This window comes from Salvelinus alpinus, chromosome 15 (genome assembly GCF_045679555.1).
Source record: "Salvelinus alpinus chromosome 15, SLU_Salpinus.1, whole genome shotgun sequence".
NCBI classification, from domain to species: domain Eukaryota; kingdom Metazoa; phylum Chordata; class Actinopteri; order Salmoniformes; family Salmonidae; genus Salvelinus; species Salvelinus alpinus.
The window spans coordinates 29,089,795-29,113,883 of record NC_092100.1 but is presented as its reverse complement, the minus strand read 5'-3'; the positions used below and the strand labels follow the sequence as shown (position 1 = coordinate 29,113,883).

The 24,089-nt window shown below is 44.7% G+C and overlaps 1 protein-coding gene across 7 annotated transcripts in view; it reads left to right on the top strand.

The window, feature by feature from the left end:
• Window positions 1–14,576: 14,576 nt before the first annotated feature.
• LOC139539867 (core-binding factor subunit beta) overlaps window positions 14,577–24,089 on the top strand; it is a 39,643-nt gene continuing 30,130 nt past the window's right edge. For 5 of the 7 annotated variants that reach the window (XR_011668029.1, XM_071343212.1, XM_071343217.1 and 2 more), the window contains exons 1-4: window positions 14,578–14,813; window positions 14,925–15,022; window positions 15,593–15,679; window positions 17,306–17,422. Coding sequence is in view for 6 of the 7 variants with exons in the window: in XM_071343212.1 (XP_071199313.1) it covers window positions 14,945–15,022; window positions 15,593–15,679; window positions 17,306–17,422 (282 nt within the window). In the remaining variant the exon portion in view is untranslated. Of the gene's footprint in view, window positions 14,814–14,924; window positions 15,023–15,592; window positions 15,680–17,305; window positions 17,423–24,089 lie in introns of all 7 variants that reach the window. The other 2 variants (XM_071343214.1, XM_071343213.1) reach the window with 2 other exon arrangements.

Sequence of the window (24,089 nt, the reverse complement as noted above, 5' to 3'; positions counted from 1 at the left end):
CTTTTATAGAGGAAGTAAATTATGGTACTGAAACAATGTAATTAAATGGAATGATTGGCAGTTGAATATGTGTGATTATTGGGCCTACTAACAATCAATACTGATAGTGACTAATATTTCACATGATAGAAACAGGAGACAGAGAAAGTCAGGGTAGTCTATAATTAAGACATTTGAAAGTGTCCATCCCTGCAAGTTAAAATGCCGTACAATTTAAATTATGCATAATGGCACAGAATTTCATAAATTTTACAGTGGGAAAGTTGCTATGTTGATATGCTTCAGTTTGCTGCAGTATGACTTTTTGTCTCCAGCGACTATAAGGTAAAATTATTAAAAAACGAGTGTAATTTATATATACAATTCCCTTATCCAAACGGATTAATCATTTACCTAGCTCTTATCAATAACTCTTATCAATTTGTAAATTACTGTGCATGGAGAATGGTGAAAAGATTAAGTAGATGCTTTTTCCATTTGGAACCGGTAGGTTCACTAGAAATTATTCCAGGTTTCCTTGCGCGTAAAGGTAGTGGAATTATTAGGGAATTAAGTGAAGGTCAGAATACAGCATATCTGTAGATACTCCACCCCAAAGGAATAGTGAGTGGGTGAATAGCATGCTTTTCTCATGCTTAAGTCCAAGATCAGAATACGCATAGAGAGAAAAGGGAATAAAAAGGGAATTACGTTCCATGTACGCGTGCTTAACTCGGTGATGAAGTACTGTAGCTACACTACATTGCCAAACGTATGTTGACACCTGCTCCTCGAACATCTCATTCCAAAATTATGGGCATTAATATGGAGTTGGTCCCCCCTTTGCTGCCAAAACAGCCTCCACTCTTCTGGGAAGGCTCTCCACTAGATGTTGGAACATTGCTGCTGGGACTTGCTTCCATTCAGCCACAAGAGCATTAGTGAGGTCGGGCACTCATGTTGGGTGATTAGGCCTGGCTCGCAGTCTGCGTTCCAATTCATCCCAAAGGTGTTCAATGGGGTTGAGGTCAGGGCTCTGTGCAGGCCAGTCAAGTTCTTCCACACCGGTCTCGACAAACCATTTCTGTATGGACCTTGCTTTGTGCACGGGGGCATTGTCATGCAGAAACAGGAAAGGGCCTTCCCCAAACTGTTACCAAAAAGTTGAAAATACAGAATCGTCTAGAATATCATCGTATGCTGTAGCGTTAAGATTTCACTTCACTGGAACGAAGGGGCCTAGCCAGAACCATTAAAAACAGCCCCAGACCATTATTCCTCCTCCTCCAAACTTTACAGTTGGCACTATACATCGGAGCATGTAGCGTTCTCCTGGCATCCGCCAAACCCAGATTTGTCCATCTGACTTGCAGATGGTGAAGTGTGAATTATCACTCCAGAGAACGTGTTTCCACTGCTCAAGAGTCCAATGGTTGCGAGCTTTACACGGTTGGCATTGCGAATGGTGATGTTAGGCTTGAAGCTCCTGACGAACAGTTCTTGTGCTGATGTTGCTTCCAGAGGCAGTTTGGAAATTGGTAGTGAGTGTTGCAACCAAGGACAGATGATATTTACGCACTACCCGCTTCAGCAATCGCCGGTCCCATTCTGTGAGCTTGTGTGGCCTTCGCTTCGCGGTTGAGCCGTTGTTGCTCCTAGACAATTCCATTTCATAATAACAGCACTTACAGTTGACGGGGGCAGCTCTAGCAGGGCAGAAATTTGACGAACTGACTTATTGGAAAGGTGTCATCCTATGACGGTGCCACGTTGAAAGTCACTGAGCTCTTCAGTACGGACCATTCTACTGCCAATGTTTGTCTATGGAGATTGCATGGCTATGCGTTTGATTTTATACACATATCAGCAACGGGTGTGACTGAAATAGCCGAATCCCCTATTTGAAGGTGTGTCCACATACTTTTGGCCATGCAGTGTATGTAGATCCTAGATCCTATTCACAAGGGGGAGTTCTCATAGTCTGCCATCAAAAAAAGCCTCCATTTCCCACTTCTTTTGGATTATAATTAGATTGTAAGGCTCATATGAATGTCATGCTTAATATAATGTTTGTGTCATCATTGCAAATCAATTGCATTATACTTTTTAAAAAACACTTCAACCAGTAAAATGGCTGTTTGGCTAGCATATTACCAGACTATGTCAATGAGCGTTAGCATTTTGTTATAAAGTTAAAGCATGGCATTATAACAAAAACACAGTGACATACACTTTTAAAATGTGGAGCATTGCATTTACTCACCTGTCCGCCACATAACCTATATTCACGTTGTCATAGAGACATAAGACAAAGACACACACACAAACACTATGCACTCATCTATCAAGACAAGTTTGTGGTTGGAAAGGCTGAGACATCTTTGAGCTTAGGGTGGGAGGTGAAAAGTAGATGCAGTATTATCACACAGGTTGGTCCCATAGACGAGACATAACACAGTAATTCCTAACATATCATACAATTGCAAATTCCTAACATACTGTACAAATTGCAATTCGTAACATGTCATACAAATTGTAATGCGTAACATATCATACGAATTGTAATTCGTAACATATCATACAAAATGGATGATGTAAAGCTACAAAATAACACATAGGCTACCATACCTGTCACGATCGTGTGTAGGAGAGACGGACCAAAACGCAGCATGAGGAAAATAAGCCATCTTCTTTTAATTAAATGAACGAAGATGAACATAAAACGAAAACACTATACAAAAACACTATACAAACAAACAAAACAACAAATGATCGTGAAGCTAAATAACGCAAGTGCACAAACAAGACAACTACCCACAAAAGCCTACTGCCTATGGCCACCTTAAATATGGCTCCCAATCAGAGACAAATGAATGACAGCTGTCTCTGATTGAGACCCAATCTAGGCAGCCATAGACATAACTAGACAACCTCACAATTATCTATCCCATACACAATACAACACCCATAGACTAAACAAAACACACACAACATACAATGCCCACCCCAACTCACGCCCTGACCAACTAAACATAATCAAAATAACATAAAAATAGGTCAGGAACGTGACATAACCCCCCCCTCAAGGTGCATACTCCGAACGCACCACCAAAAGTCTAGGGGAGGGTCTGGGTGGGCATCTGTCCACGGTGGTGGCTCAGGCTGAGGGCGAGGTCCCCACCCCACCATAATCAATCCCCGCTTCTTTATCCCCCTCACAATGCCCACCCTCCAAATAACCCCACCTAAATTAAGGGGCATCATCAGGATAAGGAGCAGCACCGGAATGAGGGGCAACACCGGAATGAGGGGCAACACCGGAATGAGGGGCAACACCAGAATGAGGGGCAACACCAGAATGACTGGCGGATCCTGGCTGGCTGGCTCTGGACGCTCTTGGCTGGTTGACGGCTCTGGACGGTCATGGCTGGCTGACGGCTCTGGACGGTCATGGCTCGCTGACGGCTCTGGACGGTCATGGCTCGCTGACGGCTCTGGACGGTCATGGCTCGCTGACGGCTCTGGACGGTCATGGCTCGCTGACGGCTCTGGACGGTCATGGCTCGCTGACGGCTCTGGACGGTCATGGCTCGCTGACGGCTCTGGACGGTCATGGCTCGCTGACGGCTCTGGACGGTCATGGCTCGCTGACGGCTCTGGACGGTCATGGCTCGCTGACGGCTCTGGCTGATCCGGTCTGGCGGAAGGCTCTGGCTGATCCGGTCTGGCGGAAGGCTCTGGCTGATCCGGTCTGGCGGAAGGCTCTGGCTGATCCGGTCTGGCGGAAGGCTCTGGCTGATCCGGTCTGGCGGAAGGCTCTAGCGGCTCCTGTCTGGCGGACGGCTCTAGCGGCTCCTGTCTGGCGGACGGCTCTAGCGGCTCCTGTCTGGCGGACGGCTCTAGCGGCTCCTGTCTGGCGGACGGCTCTAGCGGCTCCTGTCTGGCGGACGGCTCTAGCGGCTCCTGTCTGGCGGACGGCTCTGTAGGCTCCTGTCTGGCGGACGGCTCTGTAGGCTCATGGCAGACGGGCGGCTTTGCAGGCTCATGGCAGACGGGCGGCTTTGCAGGCTCATGGCAGACGGACAGTTCAGACGGCGTATGGCAGACGGGCAGTTCAGGCGCCGCTGGGCAGACGGGCAGTTCAGGCGCCGCTGGGCAGACGGGCAGTTCAGGCGCCGCTGGGCAGACGGGCAGTTCAGGCGCCGCTGGGCAGACGGGCAGTTCAGGCGCCGCTGGGCAGACGGGCAGTTCAGGCGCCGCTGGGCAGACGGGCAGTTCAGGCGCCGCTGGGCAGACGGGCAGTTCAGGCGCCGCTGGGCAGACGGGCAGTTCAGGCGCCGCTGGGCAGACGGGCAGTTCAGGCGCCGCTGGGCAGACGGCAGACTCTGGCCGGCTGAGACGCACTATAGGCCTGGTGCGTGGTACCGGAACTGGAGGTACCGGGCTAAGGACACGCACCTCAGGGCGAGTGCGGGGAACAACAGGGCACACTGGACTCTCGTGGCGCACTCTAGGCCTGGTGCGTGGTACCGGAACTGGAGGTACCGGGCTGAGGGCACGCACCTCAGGGCGAGTGCGGGGAGAAGGAACAGTGCGTACAGGGCTCTGGAGACGCACAGGAGGCTTGGTGCGTGGTGCCGGAACTGGAGGCACTGGGCTGGAGACACGCACCATAGGGAGAGTGCGTGGAGGAGGAACAGGGCTCTGGAGATGCACTGGAAGCCTGGTGCGTGGTGTAGGCACTGGTGGTACTGAGCTGGGGTGGGAAGGTGGCGCCGGATATACCGGACCGTGAAGGAGGACACGCGCTCTTGAGCACCGAGCCTCCCCAACCTTACCAGGTTGAATGGTCCCCGTAGCCCTGCCAGTGCGGCGAGGTGGAATAGCCCGCACTGGGCTATGCAGGCGAACCGGGGACACCACCTGTAAGGCTGGTGCCATGTACGCCGGCCCAAGGAGACGTACTGGAGACCAGATACGTTGGGCCGGCTTCATGGCACTCGGCTCGATGCCCAACCTAGCCCTCCCAGTGCGGCAAGGTGGAATAGCCCGCACTGGGCTAAGCACGCGTACTGGGGACACCGTGCGCTTTACCGCATAACACGGTGTCTGACCAGTACGACGCCCTCTTACTCCACGGCAAGCCCGGGGAGTTGGCTCAGGTATCCAACCCGGCTTCGCCACACTCCCCTTTAGCCCCCCCCCCCCCCAAGAAATTTTTGGGTGAGCCTCTCGGGCCTCCAGCCTCTCCTACGTGCTGCCTCCTCATACCAGCGCTCCTGGGCTGTGGCTGCCTTCTCCTCCCGCAAGCGGCGATTCACACCAACCTTAGCCCAGGGTCCTTCTCCATTGAAAATTTGCTCCCAACTCCATTCCTCTTCTCTCCATTGTTTTAGTTCCTTTTCTCCTTCCTCAATCCGCTTGGTCCTGTTGTGGTGGGTAGTTCTGTAATGGCTGTCAAAGTCGTTCTCCTCCTCAGACGAGGAGGAGCATGGATCGGACCAAGATGCGGATTGGTAATTGTACATGTTTAATGTAAATAACAAGAAAACACTACAAACTACAAAACAACAAACGTGACATACCTCAAAACAGTCCTGTGTGGTCCAAACACTGACACAGGAAACAAACACCCACAAAAGCCTACTGCCTATGGCTACCTTAAATATGGCTCCCAATCAGAGACAAATGAATGACAGCTGTCTCTGATTGAGACCCAATCTAGGCAGCCATAGACATAACTAGACAACCTCACAATTATCTATCCCATACACAATACAACACCCATAGACTAAACAAAACACACACAACATACAATGCCCACCCCAACTCACGCCCTGACCAACTAAACATAATCAAAATAACATAAAAATAGGTCAGGAACGTGACAATACCAAACATAGAAATATCATACTACTTTCAGAGTCCCGGATTTTAATTTACTATGTTACATCTATCCCTAAGTTCAGGTTGCATCACATGCTATTTGAGAAAGAGCTGTTCTCTCTGGGTCTTGAGGCTCATACAGTAGGCTAGGGTTCCCTGGCAGCCACAGATGGTTTGATTTGGTCACCAAGTTTTCTGAGCTTTTTTCAAAAAATTTTTAATTTTCATGCTCGTAAAAGACTGTAAAAACAACAGGACATCAGCTCCATGTGATTTTAGTTTGGGAATCTGTTCCCAAGTATTCCCATGCAAAATAGAGACACGTGATCGTTTACAAATGTAAGCAAGGTTTGAAATGATTATGTTTTAGTCAAATATTATATCTGTTTGGGCTTCTTGCGGTCAATTAACAGTCTGCCAATTATTTGTAATTATCTTCCAGCCCCCTGACAATCAGCTCAAGAAAAAATGGTCCGACGGCTGAAGCTAGCTGATGATCCCAGCATGCTGTGTCTAAAGGGAACAGTCAGAGTGTGGGGCGAGTGAATTCAGAGTCTCAGGATGCCCTAAAACTCATGTACCTCATTCCCTCATTCCTGCCCATCCGTCCGCCCCCCCGCCCCCCAGCCTTACATCACACACTAACCAACAGGATATTTATAGCACAGCAGAGCTGTCTGCCTGTTGCTAGGAAACCGCCTGCTGCAGAATTCTCAAGCAAGCAGTCCCCTTTTCGTTTACAAAATGAGATGTTCCATGAAAAATGCTACTATACCAATCATTGTATATTCTCCCGGCCCATTTATTTGTCTGTACAGTGTGAATGCATCTGAGCTGTAGGCCTATTTCTCCAAGCCACACAGGGCTTTTGCCTCAACATTCTGAACAGTAGGCTACTACATTAAAACAGTGCCTAACACTCACACAAATAAATAGATTACTGCCCACTCATGGACATGGACAGTAGTGTTTTCTCTGAAAATGGCATGTCCTGGGAGTCTTCTTAGATAGAAAGCCAGACTGCTGCCTGTAAGACTTCATCTGCTCACATGTTTACATATTTCTAGCAAGTCCCCTGTTTGTGTCATACACTATATGGCCAAAAGTATGTGGATACCTGCTCATCGAACATATCATTCCAAAATCATGGGCATTAATATGGAGTTGGTCCCCCCTTTGCTGCTATAACAGCTTCCACTCTTCTGGGAAGGCTTTCCACTAGATGTTGGAACATTGCTGCTGGGACTTGCTTCCAGTCAGCCACAAGGCCATTAGTTAGGTTGGGCACTGATGTTGGGCAATTAGGCCTGGCTCGCAGTCGGTGTTCCAATTCATCCCAAAGATGTTTGATGGGGTTAAGGTCAGGACTCGGTGCAGGCCAGTCAAGTTCTTCCACACTGATCTCAACAAACCATTTCTGTATGGACCTTGCTATGTGCACGGGGGCATTGTCATGCTGAAACAGGAAAGGGCCTTCGCCAAACTGTTGAAACAAAGTTGGAAGCACAGAATCATCTAGAATGTATTTGTATGCTGTAGTGTTAAGATTTCCCTTCACTGGAACTAAGGGGTGTAGCCGGAACCATGAAAAACAGCCCCAGACCATTATTCCGCCTCTAGCAAACTTTACAGTTGTCACTATGCATTGGAGCAGGTAGTGTTCTACTGGCATCCGTCAAACCCAAATTCGTCGGTTGGACTGCCAGATTGAAGGGTGATTCATCACTCCAGATAATGCGTTTCCACTGTTCCAGAGTCCAATAACCGGCGAGCTTTACACCACTCCAGCTGACGCTTGGAATTTCGCATGGTGATCTTATGCTTGTGTGCGGCTGCTCGGCTATGGAAAACCATTTCATGATGCTCCGAGAAAAATGCATTGTGCTTATGTTGCTTCCAGATGCAGTTTGGAACTCGGTAGTGAGTGTTGCCACCGAGGACAGACGATTTGTATGCGTTACGTGCTTCAGCACTCGGCGGTCCCGATCTGTGAGTTTATGTGGCCTACCACTTCGTGGCTGAGCCGTTGTTGCTCCTAGACGTTTCTACTTCACAATAACAGCACTTACAGTTTTCCGGGGAAGCTCTAACAGGACAGAAATTTGACAAACTGACTTGTTGGAAAGGTGGCATCCTATGTATGACGGTGCCACGTTGAAAGTCACTGAGCTCTTCAGTAAGGCCATTCTACTGCCAGTGTTGGTCTATGGAGATTGCATGGCGGTGTGCTCAATTTTATACAGGTGTGGCTGAAATAGCCAAATCCACTAATTTGAAGGTGTGTCCACATACTTTTGGCCATATAGTGTATTTCATTTGGGGGAGGGTGGTGTCATCGTTATTGAATGATCCATGAATGAAGAGAAATGTTTATCTCTCAAGGGTCAGGGCCCTCAACCTGTGGTTGCTAGGGAAACTACCTGAATGTCAGCTTCATCCCAAGCTCAGTAGCACAATGATTGTCCTTTGTTTGTGCTGCTTGCTGCATATTTGACTGTGTGCAAAATTTTAGAATTTTACCTTTATTTAACTAGGCAAGACAGTTAAGAACAAATTCTTATTTACATGGCCTAGGAACAGTGGGTTAACTGCCTTGTTCAGGGGTAGAACAGCAGATTTGTACCTTGTCAGCTCGGGGATTCGATCCAGCAATCTTTCGGTTACTGGCCCTAACCACTAGGCTACCTGCCACCCCTTACCTCAGTAAGGTAAATTCAGTGAACAAGATTAATGTTTGTGCTGTCTCTCTCTCTCTCTCTTCCCTGCCCTCCCTCAATCTGTGCTGTATCTCCTGGGAGAAATCCTCATTGAATCCTGCTTTGAATATACATTAGTTTACATAAACAGTCGAGCTAAACTTACAATATACCTGATGAGCATAGCTGTGGGAAGTAGGGGTGCACCACCCTCTGAAAAATCTGAATACAAAAATCAGAAAAGACAAACCCACACCTCCACCCCCACCCCCAAACTACTTCCTGGAGCTATGCTCATGAGCCAAAATGACGATACTTTCCTCTTGAAATGTTGTTGCGAAGTTCTCTCTTGCAGCACAGGCCACTGGTCTATAGTTGCACAGTGGAAATAACTGATGGTATGGTTGTGTTCCCTCTGGTGGACAGAAATGCTACTACAATTCCTTACAATGAAAATATATTTATCTTAAATTCTAATGAAAATTCAGAAGTGTACAAAACAAATAATAAAGTTTACGTTTTGTGAAATAGGGTATGCATAGGGTATGCATCACTAATGATTCCTGTTATTACATTTGAACATCTTGGCCATGTTCTGTTATAATCTCCACCCGGCACAGCCAGAAGAGGCCTGGCCACTCCTCATAGCCTGGTTCCTCTCTAGGTTTCTTCCTAGGTTTTGGCCTTTCTAGGGATCTTTTCCTAGCCACCGTGCTTCTACACCTGCATTGCTTGCTGTTTGGAGTTTTAGGCTGGGTTTCTGTACAGCACTTTGATATATCATCTGATGTAAGAAGGGCTATATAAATAAATTTGATTTGTTATTTAATAAGTTTCCAAATATTGTAAAATAATTTCTCAAATAAGCATATCCACCCTATTAAATAATAATTGCACATCAACATCTAAGTCAATATTTTGATATGTAATTGATCATGATATCATGGGGAATGCAAATAGTGTATTTAGATTGGCCAATCAAATAACTTCCCAAGTTTCTTTTACAGCCATTATAGCCTACATCTATCAACATATTCTAAAAGTCTATGTCCTGTCCTAGCATGAAAGATTTCCCGCTCAAAGTCATGAAGTCCAATCTATATTTTGTATCAGTGTGTGATGTTATTTTTTGTTCTCACGAGGAGATCGTCAGACTAACAGACTGCCGCTGCGCACGACTCCAAACCCGTCCAGTCTAGCCGTCTGACCTCGAGACACCCCTTCCCTTCAGTTTCAGAGGGCACCGCTCTAGCTGCAGTTTGCGCGACTATTCTGTGCGGTGCGTGAGAGGCAGGGAAGCCGAGGAGATTCGGTAACATCATTAATTATCCCCGGCACTGACACCGCGTGATTCTCAGCCTCTTATGTAGCTCGATATGCTCGGGTTAATAACTTGTGATGCCCATGGCAGCCACAATATTCAGATGTTAACTTCATTTCCCACGTCTATCTACCATCTTGTCCTACATCAACAATCATACATGACAACAACAGTTTCATCAAGTAGAATATGACCTAAAAACTGGGCCAGTATTACTATTCACACCAACTCAATCTGCCTTTCTTACTGCAACAGTCAGGGCCAAGTGAAATATAAATAGTAAAATGATTCCAGTAGAATTATCAGATAGACATTACTTTTAAGCCTATCTATGGAGTTCTAGGTTTTCAGGCATTTCATACTACAAAGTGAATATGACAAATATCCACTATCTTTTTCTCTTTTTTTGCCCTTTTTACCTTCCTGTTTTTATTTACAGCATTTCCCCTTTAGTTATTCTCTGCTGTCTACCTCGCGGTGACTGCAGAAGATGTGTTCAGACATGTACAGCTGAGTTTAGATCCTTTGAGTTTAGATTCAAGTTGGAGTGTTAGCAGTCAAGATACTTCAAAGCACCTCATTTCATATCTAGATTTCACATGATCATTATTTAACAGCCACACAAATACAGTACTGCTCTTTAGTTCAGTAAAGGGGAATGTGTTTAGTCAGCTCAGCTCTGTCTGTGCAGCACAGCCGCTTGCTTCACTTGACGCTATTTAATATTTAATACCAAACCTGAACTATAGTTTTTGCAAAACAAGATAACAGGCTGTAAATATGGCCTTGAATAGCAATAAAATATGATGATAGTGAATCATTTTAATACATGTCAGAACATTTCAACTGCAGTAGGATATGTTATAGCAGAACCAGTGTATGGTCTGTCTCTCCATCTCCACCAAAGCTCTGCCTCTGTGTCCATCCTGTTGGGGAGGATTGGATCAGACACTCAGTTCAAATCAAAATCAAATCAAATCAAATCAAATTGTATTAGTCACATACACATGGTTAGCAGATGTTAATGCGAGTGTAGCGAAATGCTTGTGCTTCTAGTTCCGACAATGCAGTAATAACCAACAAGTAATCTAACCTAACAATTCCACAACTACTACCTTATACACACACACAAGTGTAAAGGGATAAAGAATATGTACATAAAGATATATGAATGAGTGGTGGTACAGAACGGCATGGCAAGATGCAGTAGATGGTATAGAGTACGGTATATACATATGAGATGAGTACTGTAGGGTATGTAAACATAAAGTGGCATAGTTTAAAGTGGCTAGTGGTACATGTATTACATAAAGATGGCAAGATGCAGTAGATGATATAGAGTACAGTATATACATATGAGATGGGTAATGTAGGGTATGTAAACATTATATTAAGTGGCATTGTTTAAAGTGGCTAGTGGTACATTTTTACATAATTTCCATCAATTCCCATTTTTAAAGTGGCTGGAGTTGAGTCAGTATGTTGGCAGCGGCCGCTAAATGTTAGTGGTGGCTGTTTAACAGTCTGATGGCCTTGAGATAGAAACTGTTTTTCAGTCTCTCGGTCCCTGCTTTGATGCACCTGTACTGACCTCGCCTTCTGGATGATAGCGGGGTGAACAGGCAGTGGCTTGGGTGGTTGTTGTCCTTGATGATCTTTATGGCCTTCCTGTGACATCGGGTGGTGTAGGTGTCCTGGAGGGCAGGTAGTTTGCCCCCGGTGATGCGTTCTGCAGACCTCACTACCCTCTGGAGAGCCTTACGGTTGTGGGCGGAGCAGTTGCCGTACCAGGCGGTGATACAGCCCGACAGGATGCTCTCGATTGTGCATCTGTAGAAGTTTGTGAGTGCTTTTGGTGACAAGCCGAATTTCTTCAGCCTCCTGAGGTTGAAGAGGCGCTGCTGCGCCTTCTTCACAACGCTGTCTGTGTGGGTGGACCAATTCAGTTTGTCCGTGATGTGTACACCGAGGAACTTAAAACTTTCCACCTTCTCCACTACTGACCCGTCAATGTGGATAGGGGGGTGCTCCCTCTGCTGTTTCCTGAAGTCCACAATCATCTCCTTTGTTTTGTTGACGTTGAGTGTGAGGTTATTTTCCTGACACCACACTCCGAGGGCCCTCACCTCCTCCCTGTAGGCCGTCTCGTCGTTGTTGGTAATCAAGCCTACCACTGTAGTGTCATCCGCAAACTTGATGATTGAGTTGGAGGCGTGCATGGCCACGCAGTCGTGGGTGAACAGGGAGTACAGGAGAGGGCTCAGAACGCACCCTTGTGGGGCCCCAGTGTTGAGGATCAGCGGGGTGGAGATGTTGTTACCTACCCTCACCACCTGGGGGCGGCCCGTCAGGAAGTCCAGGACCCAGTTGCACAGGTCGGGGTCGAGACCCAGGGTCTCGAGCTTGATGACGAGTTTGGAGGGTACTATGGTGTTAAATGCTGAGCTGTAATCGATGAACAGCATTCTCACATGGGTATTCCTCTTGTCCAGATGGGTTAGGGCAGTGTGCAGTGTGGTTGCGATTGCGTCGTCTGTGGACCTATTGGGTCGGTAAGCAAATTGGAGTGGGTCTAGGGTGTCCGGTAGGGTGGAGGTGATATGGTCCTTGACTAGTCTCTCAAAGCACTTCATGATGACGGAAGTGAGTGCTACGGGGCGGTAGTCGTTTAGCTCAGTTACCTTAGCTTTCTTGGGAACAGGAACAATGGTGGCCCTCTTGAAGCATGTGGGAACAGCAGACTGGGATAAGGATTGATTGAATATGTCCGTAAACACACCAGCCAGCTGGTCTGCGCATGCTCTGAGGACGCGGCTGGGAATGCCGTCTGGGCCTGCAGCCTTGCGAGGGTTAACACGTTTAAATGTTTTACTCACCTCGGCTGCAGTGAAGGAGAGTTCCTGACTGGGAAGCCGTCTGTCAGAACGGTGGTGACCCCAGAATATTTAATTACTTAATGAGCGTTTTGTGGTGCTATTAAAGCACTCACACGCCCCATTTGGCCTGAAGCCTTTCCTTTTAACACATTTACTCACTCAGAATCTCAATCCAATGTGCATCAAATAAATTAATCTGCAATTAAAAGCAGCAATGCCCAGAAAACACATACTGTATGTGATTGGTTCAAATCGCCCTATCATAGTCAGTCTAGTTGTCTGCCACATAACTGCTTCCCCCTTGGTTAAGAGTTTTCTTTTACGTAAGTGCTAAGTATGCAGACATCACAAACCCAAGTGATGAAATGTTTCTTCATATTTCTTCAATGTTTTATAATTTATGTTGATTTTAAAGTTGGAATTATGGAATGGGCCATTCGCCATTCGCCACTGATATGTGTATTTTGAACCCATATCCTCCTCAAGGACATAGTGCTTAGTGCTCACACCAAACACACTGGACAACATCTGAACTGTTTGTCAGTGGTCAAGTTCATCATCACACTTGGAGCAAACATTGTTTTTCAAAACATTGTAACCACCAGTGTGTCCGAGGCGTTAGAGAATTAATGTTGTACAGCATTGAAAGCAGTGGAAAACTTTATTTAGTGAAGTAATAACTTTAATCCTTCGAACATGACGAGGACGTCTGTACATGGTCTCTCTTCATTGTGTTGCTCTTGCTTTCCCTCAGTGTTTATCTCCCAATCCCTGTCCCCTCCCTCAGTCCTCAGGGAGACTAGTTAAAAACACATACTCCAAACATTTTACAACATTAGTCATCTATTTTCTATGAGTTTCTTTTAATCAGAATTATCTACATAAATGTAATGAATTAGTATATGTGGTTAAGTATAGTAATAAACTCCTCTAAGTTAATTGTTTTGTTTACAGTAAAATAATCATGATTGGTGCTGTTTAGTAACTGGAATGACGTTTTGCTACATTTCATTTCACCGGCAAGTTATTATATGCCTTGTAGCCATTGCATAATCTTGCAATCATTCCTAAGGGAGGGCTTGAGTTTGCCAATATGTTCTACGAGATCATACAAATCATAATCATCATCATTAAGAGGACAGTAAAAACAAAGATGATATTTAGGATCATAAAGTTATGTGTGTGTGTGTGTGTGTGTGTGTGTGTGTGTGTGTGTGTGTGTGTGTGTGTGTGTGTGTGTGTGTGTGTGTGTGTGTGTGTGTGTGTGTGTGTGTGTGTGTGTGTGTGTGTGAGCGAGAGAGAGAGAGAGAGAGAGAGAGAGAGAGAGAGAGAGAGAGAGAGAGAGAGCAGGGGGGTTTTAGATCACAGTGTCTCAACAGTCCCAATTGTCAACAAGAGGGTGCTGCCCTTGGCCTTGATTGATATAAGGAGAGGACTGAGTTTTCAAAACATAAGCTTTACATGCAGCAAATTTCCAGGAATTCTCATCTTCTAAGACATTAGGCTACACTCATATATGCCTTTTCATGTGCCTCCCATCAAAAAAATGAGCCTTGTATAATTGCAGAGGTTCAGAAGATTTGTATTTTTCCAGAAGTCTTATGCCTATGGAAAAAGTAATTCACGATGTAAGCTTATGGTCCAAACAATTTACAAAGAGAGATGTAATTTGTTTTGTCTGTCTCTGGGCTAAGGAACATGAGACATGGACGCATACATAGCATGAAAGCTCTTGCTCTCTGAAGTCTTGGTGAGTTATACGCGTGCGCACTAGGGATCAGTAGTGAGGAGAATTGTGAATGGGGGGAGTATTTTGGGTGTACAGTCATAAGTCGGACTCCGAGGAGCCAGGAAGTAACTCAGAACCATGCAGCGCGACTGATAAAGTCGAGAGAGCGGGCGTTTGTTGTCAGTGGACAGGGATCATACGCTTCAGGGTGAAAGGGAATTATAGCCAATTGCGAAATTGAGCCTAATCCATTGCAGTGGCAGAGACTGACCGCTCAGTAGTTCCGATTTGAGAGCAGGGAGAGATCACCACCCTGCTTCAATAAGGTAAATATCACATTAGCACATTGCTACACACCCCATCAAAAAAGACGGAAGAGAATAAAATCAGGATTGCAAAGGTTTTTCTTTCTCACAAACAATTAATATTAACAAAAGTTTATCAGCAAAGCTTCAAGATGCCTCGGGTGGTCCCGGATCAAAGGAGCAAGTTTGAAAACGAAGAGTTCTTCAGGAAACTCAGTCGGGAGTGCGAGGCAAGTCTATTCATTGGATACATTTTATCTGGTGGCGAAACAAAGTAGCTCATAACGTGGAAATGCACGTTGCGCTGATAGAGACCCAACTCTATCTTGCCTTTTACTGAAAGATATTGATGTTTTCCAAATATCAATATGAAAGCACTGTTGATTTTATGTGATACGTTTTTTCATATTTTAATGTCTAAATACACTTTTCAAAAAAGAGGAAGGAGACAGTTATGAAATTGTGTTTCGTTTTGGTTTGTTGTAAGTCTGTCAACTCATCTGAGTCGTGTATCACAGCCCGATGCTCTGACATTCACGTTGACTGACTCATGGCTAATGTAGTTTACAATCATTTCCCATCATTTATCATTTCAAATGGCTAAATGGAGATGAATGCATTTTCTTTGATGCCTCTGGATTTAAAGACTTAATAAAAATAAAGGTGTCTCAAATTCAAAATCTTGAAAGTGAACCATGATCAATGACATTCACAGTAAAGTTTGTTCTTTTTAATTAGGCCATGTGTTTTTTTTCTCTGAGATTAACTTTATTGATGCATTTGATCCTTCCTATTTTCAGATAAAATACACAGGGTTCCGAGACAGACCGCATGAGGAGAGGCAAGCCAGGTTTCACACCGCTTGTAGGGACGGTCGTTCAGAAATAGTGAGTAAACCATTTATGTTCAGCATACAACTCTTGAGATAATAACACTATAATCAGACATCATTACACTAACCTTGAGTTTATGTCAATATTTTGCGTAAATAGACACCCGGAACTAGACATTTTACATCAGCCAAAATATTACTTCCTCCTTTATTCTCTAACAAACAAAACAAAAACATCCTCTTAATATTAATTTCACTAAAATGACATTATACTATAATATGATCTGTTCACTGTCCAGAAATGTCATAAGCCTGTGTATCAGGTGTCCTACAGACAAGGCTATTAAGGTCTGCCTCTGTCTCAATAGTCTTTTGAGGAGAGAAACCGACATGGCCATTTGACAATGAGGGAAGTCAGGACAGAGCTGGGCTGGCGGGCCTGCCCGTGGCTACTTAAAACGGTCATTCTTCTCACTCCTTTTTTCAGTCGTAATATTTTCACGTTGTCTACTGTATGTGCTGTAATAAAGTAAAATGTAGTATTGATTTTATGTAGGCCTAACACTTTTATTCTTAGAGTAGCCTAAAATTACACTCTTGTTGAGTCTGATTGTTTCATATTTTTGGTAAAGTTATTCAAATCAAGGATTGTCTTTATGGCATGAAATAATAAAGTGACAAGGTAGTGTATCCAAATTCAATTACATTTTCAGACAAACAGATTCGAAAAGATATTCACAATAATAACATTGTGACTAGGCCTACTTGTAATTAGTTATTTTCTGTGATTGAAGTATTTTGAAGCATTATGTTACTGTCTGTCCAAACCTACCATTCACCCGAGTGTGTCTATTTCAAAATGATATTATTCTGACAGAGAAAGACATTAGAAATGATCATCACCGTACCTCAAATTTTAGTAAATTAAATAAATGCAAAGGACTTTGTTAATTCAATAAGGCAGAATAGTAATACACAATAGTTGTATTACTTGTATTATGAACATGTGCTATGTTCCTATAGCCTTAGTAATTACATGGTAATGACACTGTATTTTGTGTTAGTATATGTTGTGTGCATCCTGCCCGTGTTGTGTTTTTCCTATATTATGTTTGAAGTAATGCTATGAAAACAATACAAAACATTGTGTCCATATTTGGAGCTCAGTTGTTTTAAATCTTTGTCTATGTGCCAGTAAATTCCATGACATCAACCACGCACAGGGAGCCTGGAATCATTGGAAAGCCAAGTAATGTAAAAAGCCTAATTTAATAAATGAAATCAAAATTAATCATAGGCCATTTGTCATTAGTGTCAGTGCAGGGTCTGCTTTTAAACTATTATCGATTTTCTTGTCCTGTCTTTCTTACTGTATTCCTCCTATCTCTCACTCACTCCATCTCCCTCTCCTTCAGTCTCTTTCTCTTTCCTAAAGTCAGTTCACTATAGCCCAGTATTCCAACATTGTGTTGGTAAAATAGAATCAGATGTGCGTAACTCTATACTTCAAATAGAGAAAATGATGACTCTTGTGTTTTTTCCCTTTTTTTTCTGAGTGCTGGGAGCCCTGGCCCTGGCTCCAGGCACTCGTCTCTCTGATGTGAAAAAGAAATGACGGGCTGCATAATTTATGCTCGGGCCCAGCGTTCTGATCCTGTTTGTATTGATTTCCCTCTAAAAGGCTTTTGTGGCGACGGGCACCAACCTCTCGCTGCAGTTCTTCCCAGCCAACTTGCACGGGGAGCAGAGGCAGACGCCCACACGAGAGTATGTGGACTTTGATCGGGAGACGGGAAAGGTAATCCTGACATCTCTCTCTTTTCTTTTCTCTCTTATTCTCTCTTCTCTTTTCTCCTCTCTCTAATCTCATCTGTTCATTTCTCCTGAGAGGTGATTTAGGTTAACCTCTTAACGATTTGTCTCTGACGTACTCATCCATGACACTCTTTTTATTTCCCTGGCATTTCTGTAAACTCATGTAACCACACAATAATGATCTGTAAACAGCTTGGTATAGGCATTGAGGTATTCCTAGCATTTTTCACTCAAAATTGAGGTTGAATCTCACGACAGTTTGATTGAATCCAGGCTGTTGATTCAGAGTGATATGTTCTCTGGTTGGGATAAACCCTAGGCTTTCTGTAAGATGTTATCGCTTCACATGGAGCACGCTAAACATCACCCTGCCCTGCCGTCCACTAAAAAACCCACCTTTCTCCTCAATTCAATATTTCACTGTTCCTACTTTCCTTTATTTTTTAAACATGCCCATTTTTCTCACTGTAATTCCAACACATTCTACCAACTCAATGAATACACGACTACAGTATGTGGTTTCTTTCAAAGCCATAGGGATGGAAGATGGTGACAATGTTCCAACCATAGAAATACAATCCTATAGTAATCATATAGTAATAGTTTAGTACAATATATTTATAGTAATTATATAGTAAAGCCTTGCTGCTCCTGTGATTCAGATACTACTACAGGCGTGTTAAGGTGATACTGCCATGACACCTGAGAGCCCATGGGACTTTCTCCAGGTCCTGCCAACTCTGTTAGTGTCACTAAAGAACCGAATAAAGTGGGTCATAAATTGATTATCTGAACCATTAAACACCCCTGTCTGATCACATCCCTTCCATTTCCCAGAGAGAGCTCAATAAAACTATGGAAATGCTTAATCTTTTAGCCCTGAAAATTTTACTAGTCATTGTATAAAGATGACCTAAAGCGATAACATTTTAGATACAAATATTTACCAAAAGTTTAGATATGGACTCTTAAAACTTGAATTCCCCCTTGACACCTTTGTTTTAATGGTGCAGTGTTTAGAAGGATTGTATTTTTTGTTACTGTTTTGTTTGTGTATTAATTTGGTCCCCTGGAGACCTCGTAGTTGTTGCCGTACGTATGGTGTGCCAGAGGCCCCTGTTCACGGACAGTGCCTCGCTGAAATGTGCTCATTAAAAATGCATCCTTGGGAAATCGATGGACCTTTCGGCCCAAGGCTGACGGACTAATCTTTGCCCGTTAATTATTTAAAAAGGCGTGACGGGGAGTTGTCAGATGACGCGCTGGGTGTCCGGGGCAGGGCCTGATAGTAATCCTATCCCTTGTCACCTCTAGCAGGCTCAGGGCCATGCAGCTTTAATGAGCCCTGGGCCCTCCGTCCCTCTGCCGCTCCGCATCCAACATAAACCCCACGGAGCTCCCAGTCACACCATCACTGTCACCGTACACACACACACACACACACACACACACACACACACACACACACACACACACACACACACACACACACACACACACACACACACACACACACACACACACACACACACACACACACACATACACAAACACACACACACATATGCACACACACGCACTTACCCCCAACAGCACATGGCTGATCCTTTGCACCTCCATCAACATTTCAGTATCCAGTGAACTATCAGCACGCGTCGTATTCTCATGTTGCAACATTGGAGAACAGGGCTCAATTATTAGCTTGGATTTCTTCTCGACCCTTTCCACAATGCTGTGTAGTCATCAGGCTTCTTCATTTAGGTAGTAAATCCCTAGACAGGTGCTACTGCTCTGCTCGTTGACATGAATACTTATCTTTAGGAACTGAGGTGGAACTTATTTGGAGAACTTCTGATTTTTCTCTGGGCTCCCCCCCATCCCTCCCTCTCTCCCTCTCTCTAACTCCCTGCAGACCAGTGGTGTCAGGCTGGAAGAGATGTTGCGTACGCTGCAACCTCTGCTCTTAATTACTCTGATTGTTAACCTTTTACACAAACACATCTCACACTGCCTGGCTAGGAGATGTTAATAGACTGAATGAAAACCCCAAAGAATGTCTGCAGTGAAAGTGAAAGTGTGTGCCGTGGGGTCGGAAGAGGAAATGTGACATTTTACTGAAATATACCAGGTCAACAGGCCTGCGTCTGTTGCTCTATGAATTGAATCAATTGAAAAAAGTCTGAAATAAAATAGAAAATTGTAGAGGCGAAATATTGAAGCTAAGTCCTTTAGCTAGTGGAATCTGGGCTGTATGATTTGGCAAAGCATCCTTGCCAAGCTGTTTTCATGAGGGAACTGTCCAGGTGTAGCCTATGGATACATCAGCCATGTCTCACTATGGCATGATCCCCCTATTCCCAGTTGAAGTGTGAGGTCTATAAAGAGCATATAGCATACAGCTCTTTCCTCACCGCCACCCAACGCCAGTCCAGAGTAACAGATGAATAGGGAACAGTTATAATAATCTTTCCATGAAAAGTGAGTGATTTTATGGGTCTTGCCATTTTTGATTGATGGAGTCAGAACCAACCCCAGCTCAGTGTGAGCCCAGGGACTCGCTGTCTCTGTCTGTCTCCTTTCTCTGGGACCCTCTCCCTCTCTCACACACACTCTCTCTCTCTCTTCTTGTCTCTCTCACTCTCTTTTTCTCTCTCTCTTTCACTCTCTTTCTCACTTTCACTCTCTCTTGGTCTCTCTTTAGGTCTCAATCTCTCTCTTCTGGTCTCTCTCTCACTTCGCTTTTTAGGTCTCTCTCTCTCATTTCTCTCTCGTGCGCGAGTGAATAAACCATTGCGTTCCTCCATCCTTCCCCCACACCCCCTCGTTCTCCTCCTCCCTCATTTGAAAACACAGGCGGTGCCAGCGGAACGGGGCCAGTTTAAACTTGGCCGCTGGCGGGGGACAGTAGTATTATCTGAGTGGGGCGGTGAGCCCTGCTCCACTGGAGCCCCCGCAGTAGAGCTTAAGTACAGGCTCCGAGTGTCACTATAGGCTAATGGGAACCAGCTGTGTGGGAGGTTAATTTTAGCGGTAGCTAGCAGGGACCGGGGAGGAGCAGTTAACTCTGTCCCAGCCAGGGGCTCCCGGTTGTGGACTGCCTCGTACCGGGTAACTGGTCAGTCCCATGAATCTTCCACACTGCCCTAATGGCCATGGACTCTGACTCTGAGTCATGGCCATACAAGTCCAACCTTAAATTCATTAGATTGGAGGGACAAATGATAGCTAACAGTGCCTTTAGAGAATCATCAGACAGAAATGAATACACAGCAGCATACTGTTCAAAATTCACAGAGCAGAACAGGAAGTTGTATAACTGCCACAGGAACATTGAGAGAAGGCCAGTGGAGTAGAGTCCTTAAATCAGGTTTTCTTACTGTGACAGGCAGCAGAAGTGCAGAGCGTTTGAACTGCTACAGTAGCAGACAGGAGGGGGGGGATGATTCATTGTGTCTCAGTAAATTATTAATCTGCTCCAAGTGAAGTTTGCTTAGCTCAGACAAGAGCTCAGAGAGGTAGTGGGTCTCTGATGAAGATCCTCCATTTGTGCTTTGTTGTAATGGAACTCCATGGATACTGATGACTCACCATGGGATTGAAGAATATATTTGTCAAGAACCTCTACACAGAGTACAGTGAGTACCTGGACTGAAGTCCTGCCCATTTGATGTAATAGGGTTTTTACTGTAACAGAGAGAGAAGGCAATACAGACTCTTATACAGTGGCGATTTTAGCACGTACATCCTGGTGGGGCAAACAAAAACTAAAATTGGGTTGTGCATGCCAAGAAAGCCACTACACAACACAACACTAAACAATACATTCATTGCACTAAAACGGTGACAAACGGTGCCCACAAACTGTTAGGGCCTACATAAAGCTGTCCCAACAGCAGTCCCAACACCTTACCACTGCTACACCTGGCTATCAGTGGAGCCTTGTCTGGCAGCGAAACAGTTCATTCAGCCTCATTTACTGCCTTTAAAAAAACATGGCTGATATGGTTGATCCTCTTAAGGATCGGACCCTTTTTTCAATTTTCATCTAAAATAACATACCCAAATGTAGGAACCCAGGTCCTACATTTGAATATAAAAATGGATTTTATCAAACAAAACTATGCTACATTTAATCTCTGGAACCCTCAGGATGACAAATCAGAGCAAGATTACTGAATGTAAGTACATTATTTACCCTCAGAGGTGAATGTATCAAACCAGTTGCCGTGATACAAGTTTTTTGTTGTTGTGCACTCTCCTCAAACAATAGCATGGCATTTTTTCACTGTAATAGCTACTGTAAATTGGACAGTGCAGTTAGATTAACAATAATTTAAGCTTTTTGTCCATATAAGACATGTCTATGTCCTGGAAAGTTTGCTGTTACTTACAACGTCATTCTAGTCACCTTACCGCACATTAGCAACAACTGTCCCGGTATAAGGGACACCTATCCCATAGATCCTAAAGAGGTTTTAAACAAATGTGGTTTCTACTGACAATTGCGATGTACAAACTATGGCATAAAGGAACGACAAGTGGATAAGAGGCAATCCGTAATTTTGATTAAGACATTAATGAGCGAGCTAGGATGGACGTAGTCAATATAACTATTTGTTCAGCACTTTTGAAACGTACAGCGACAGAATTCAGAACATGGGCCGTTCTTACAGTGTTCTCCCTGTACGCCAAGTCAGAACCGTAGGATAAATAAAGGGGGCATATAAGCAGACAATGAAAGCTCTTACAATATTCAATGATTACATTTCTCTAAAGCAGGTTATAGGCTACATGTGCACCACCAAGTCAGAACAGTAGGCGAAATTAGGACGGGAAACGGGACCAAATTATTAGGGTGAGGCACATGGGCTACTAACAGCTTACTACACAACATACACTTAGTATTACTTTCTTAGCTACAGTATACATATCTCCCTGGCATATTACATAATTTATGCAGCAGCATACAAGACATATTTGAACTCACCTTGTTGTGCTGTGCTCACTTGAACAGGAAGGTGGCGCGGTGGTACTACTTGGGCAAATTTTGTCATCAAACTTTGTCATCAAAGTCTGGCATTCTCTGCATTTATGTTGCTTTCAAGACAACTGGGAACTCTGAAAAAAACAAGGTTGAATCATGATGATGTCAGTAATCTTCAGGTCATAGCTCTAGAAAGAGGCCCGAGTTCCCGACTTACAATTCCGAGTTCTGCCCCTCCTGTCCTGAAATACGGGTCGCCACTGCTCTTATATATGAACACTCCTCAACTTTAACTCAATCTTGTTGAAATTGGAGACTTTTAGGGTTTTGGAGCAGGGTTCAGCTGTAATGGTTTAAGAGATCTGGTGTTTGGCCTCTTCTCCATATCCCCCTCTGCTCTGTTCATCCGTAGAGCTTGTGTGTGGTTTCCTTTTATGCAAAGCAGAAATTGGGTCCATCTGCATGGCCATGCCAGAAGGTTGGGTTTGCCCCCCCCCCCCCCCCCCCCACTGATTGGTTGAGAGCTCCTGATATAGTCTCCTTGTTACAGACCCTCCAGAGTGTGCTGCTACTCTATTATATTGTGTTAAGAGCTTAAAGCACAAATACATGAAGAAAGTCGTAGAATGACTCCTAAACCTTTCAGCTACAGCCTGGTAAATGTGAAAGTCACTTCTGCTGGTATTACAGCAGTAATGCATAGCGGGATTGTGTAGGTGTGTTGTTATCTGACATGGGGCCAGAACTGAGAGAGAGAGCGAGCAGGCCCTTAACGTGGAGCCATACCGAGGCAGGGCCTCAGAGGCAGCAGACTATAAATCTTCGGCCTGTCTCTGGATGTAAGAATGTTCACTCGGGGCATATAGCACAGGGAAGATTCACAGTAAATTAATCCATTATGAAAGGGACTTCAGTCAGAGGCGTCACCACAGGAATTGGAGTTTTAATAGTTTTGTGTAAAAGCTTATTCCCAAGACCAGCCAGTGTGTTTGTGTGTCTCTGTATTGTGTGTGTGCGTATGTATGTGTTTGTCTGCCATAGCACTGCACTTACGGAGCCAATCTCCATATTAATGACGCGTCATGTGCCACAAAACATGGTCTTGAGCTGCATGGCGCCAGCTTGACAGTTAACCTTGTTACAGAGCCAGAGAGGGGGGAACAGCTTGACAGTTAACCTTGTTACAGAGCCAGAGAGGGGGGAACAGCTTGACTGTTAACCTTGTTACAGAGCCAGAGAGGGGGGAACAGCTTGACAGTTAACTTTGTTACAGAGCCAGAGAGGGGGGAACAGCTTGACAGTTAACCCTGTTACAGAGCCAGAGAGGGGGGAACAGCTTGACAGTTAACCTTGTTACAGAGCCAGAGAGGGGGGAACAGCTTGACAGTTAACCCTGTTACAGAGCCAGAGAGGGGGGAACAGCTTGACAGTTAACCCTGTTACAGAGCCAGAGAGGGGGGAACAGCTTGACAGTTAACCCTGTTACAGAGCCAGAGAGGGGGGAACAGCTTGACAGTTAACCTTGTTACAGAGCCAGAGAGGGGGGAACAGCTTGACAGTTAACCCTGTTACAGAGCCAGTGAGGGGGGAACAGCTTGACAGTTAACCTTGTTACAGAGCCAGAGAGGGGGGAACAGCTTGACAGTTAACCCTGTTACAGAGCCAG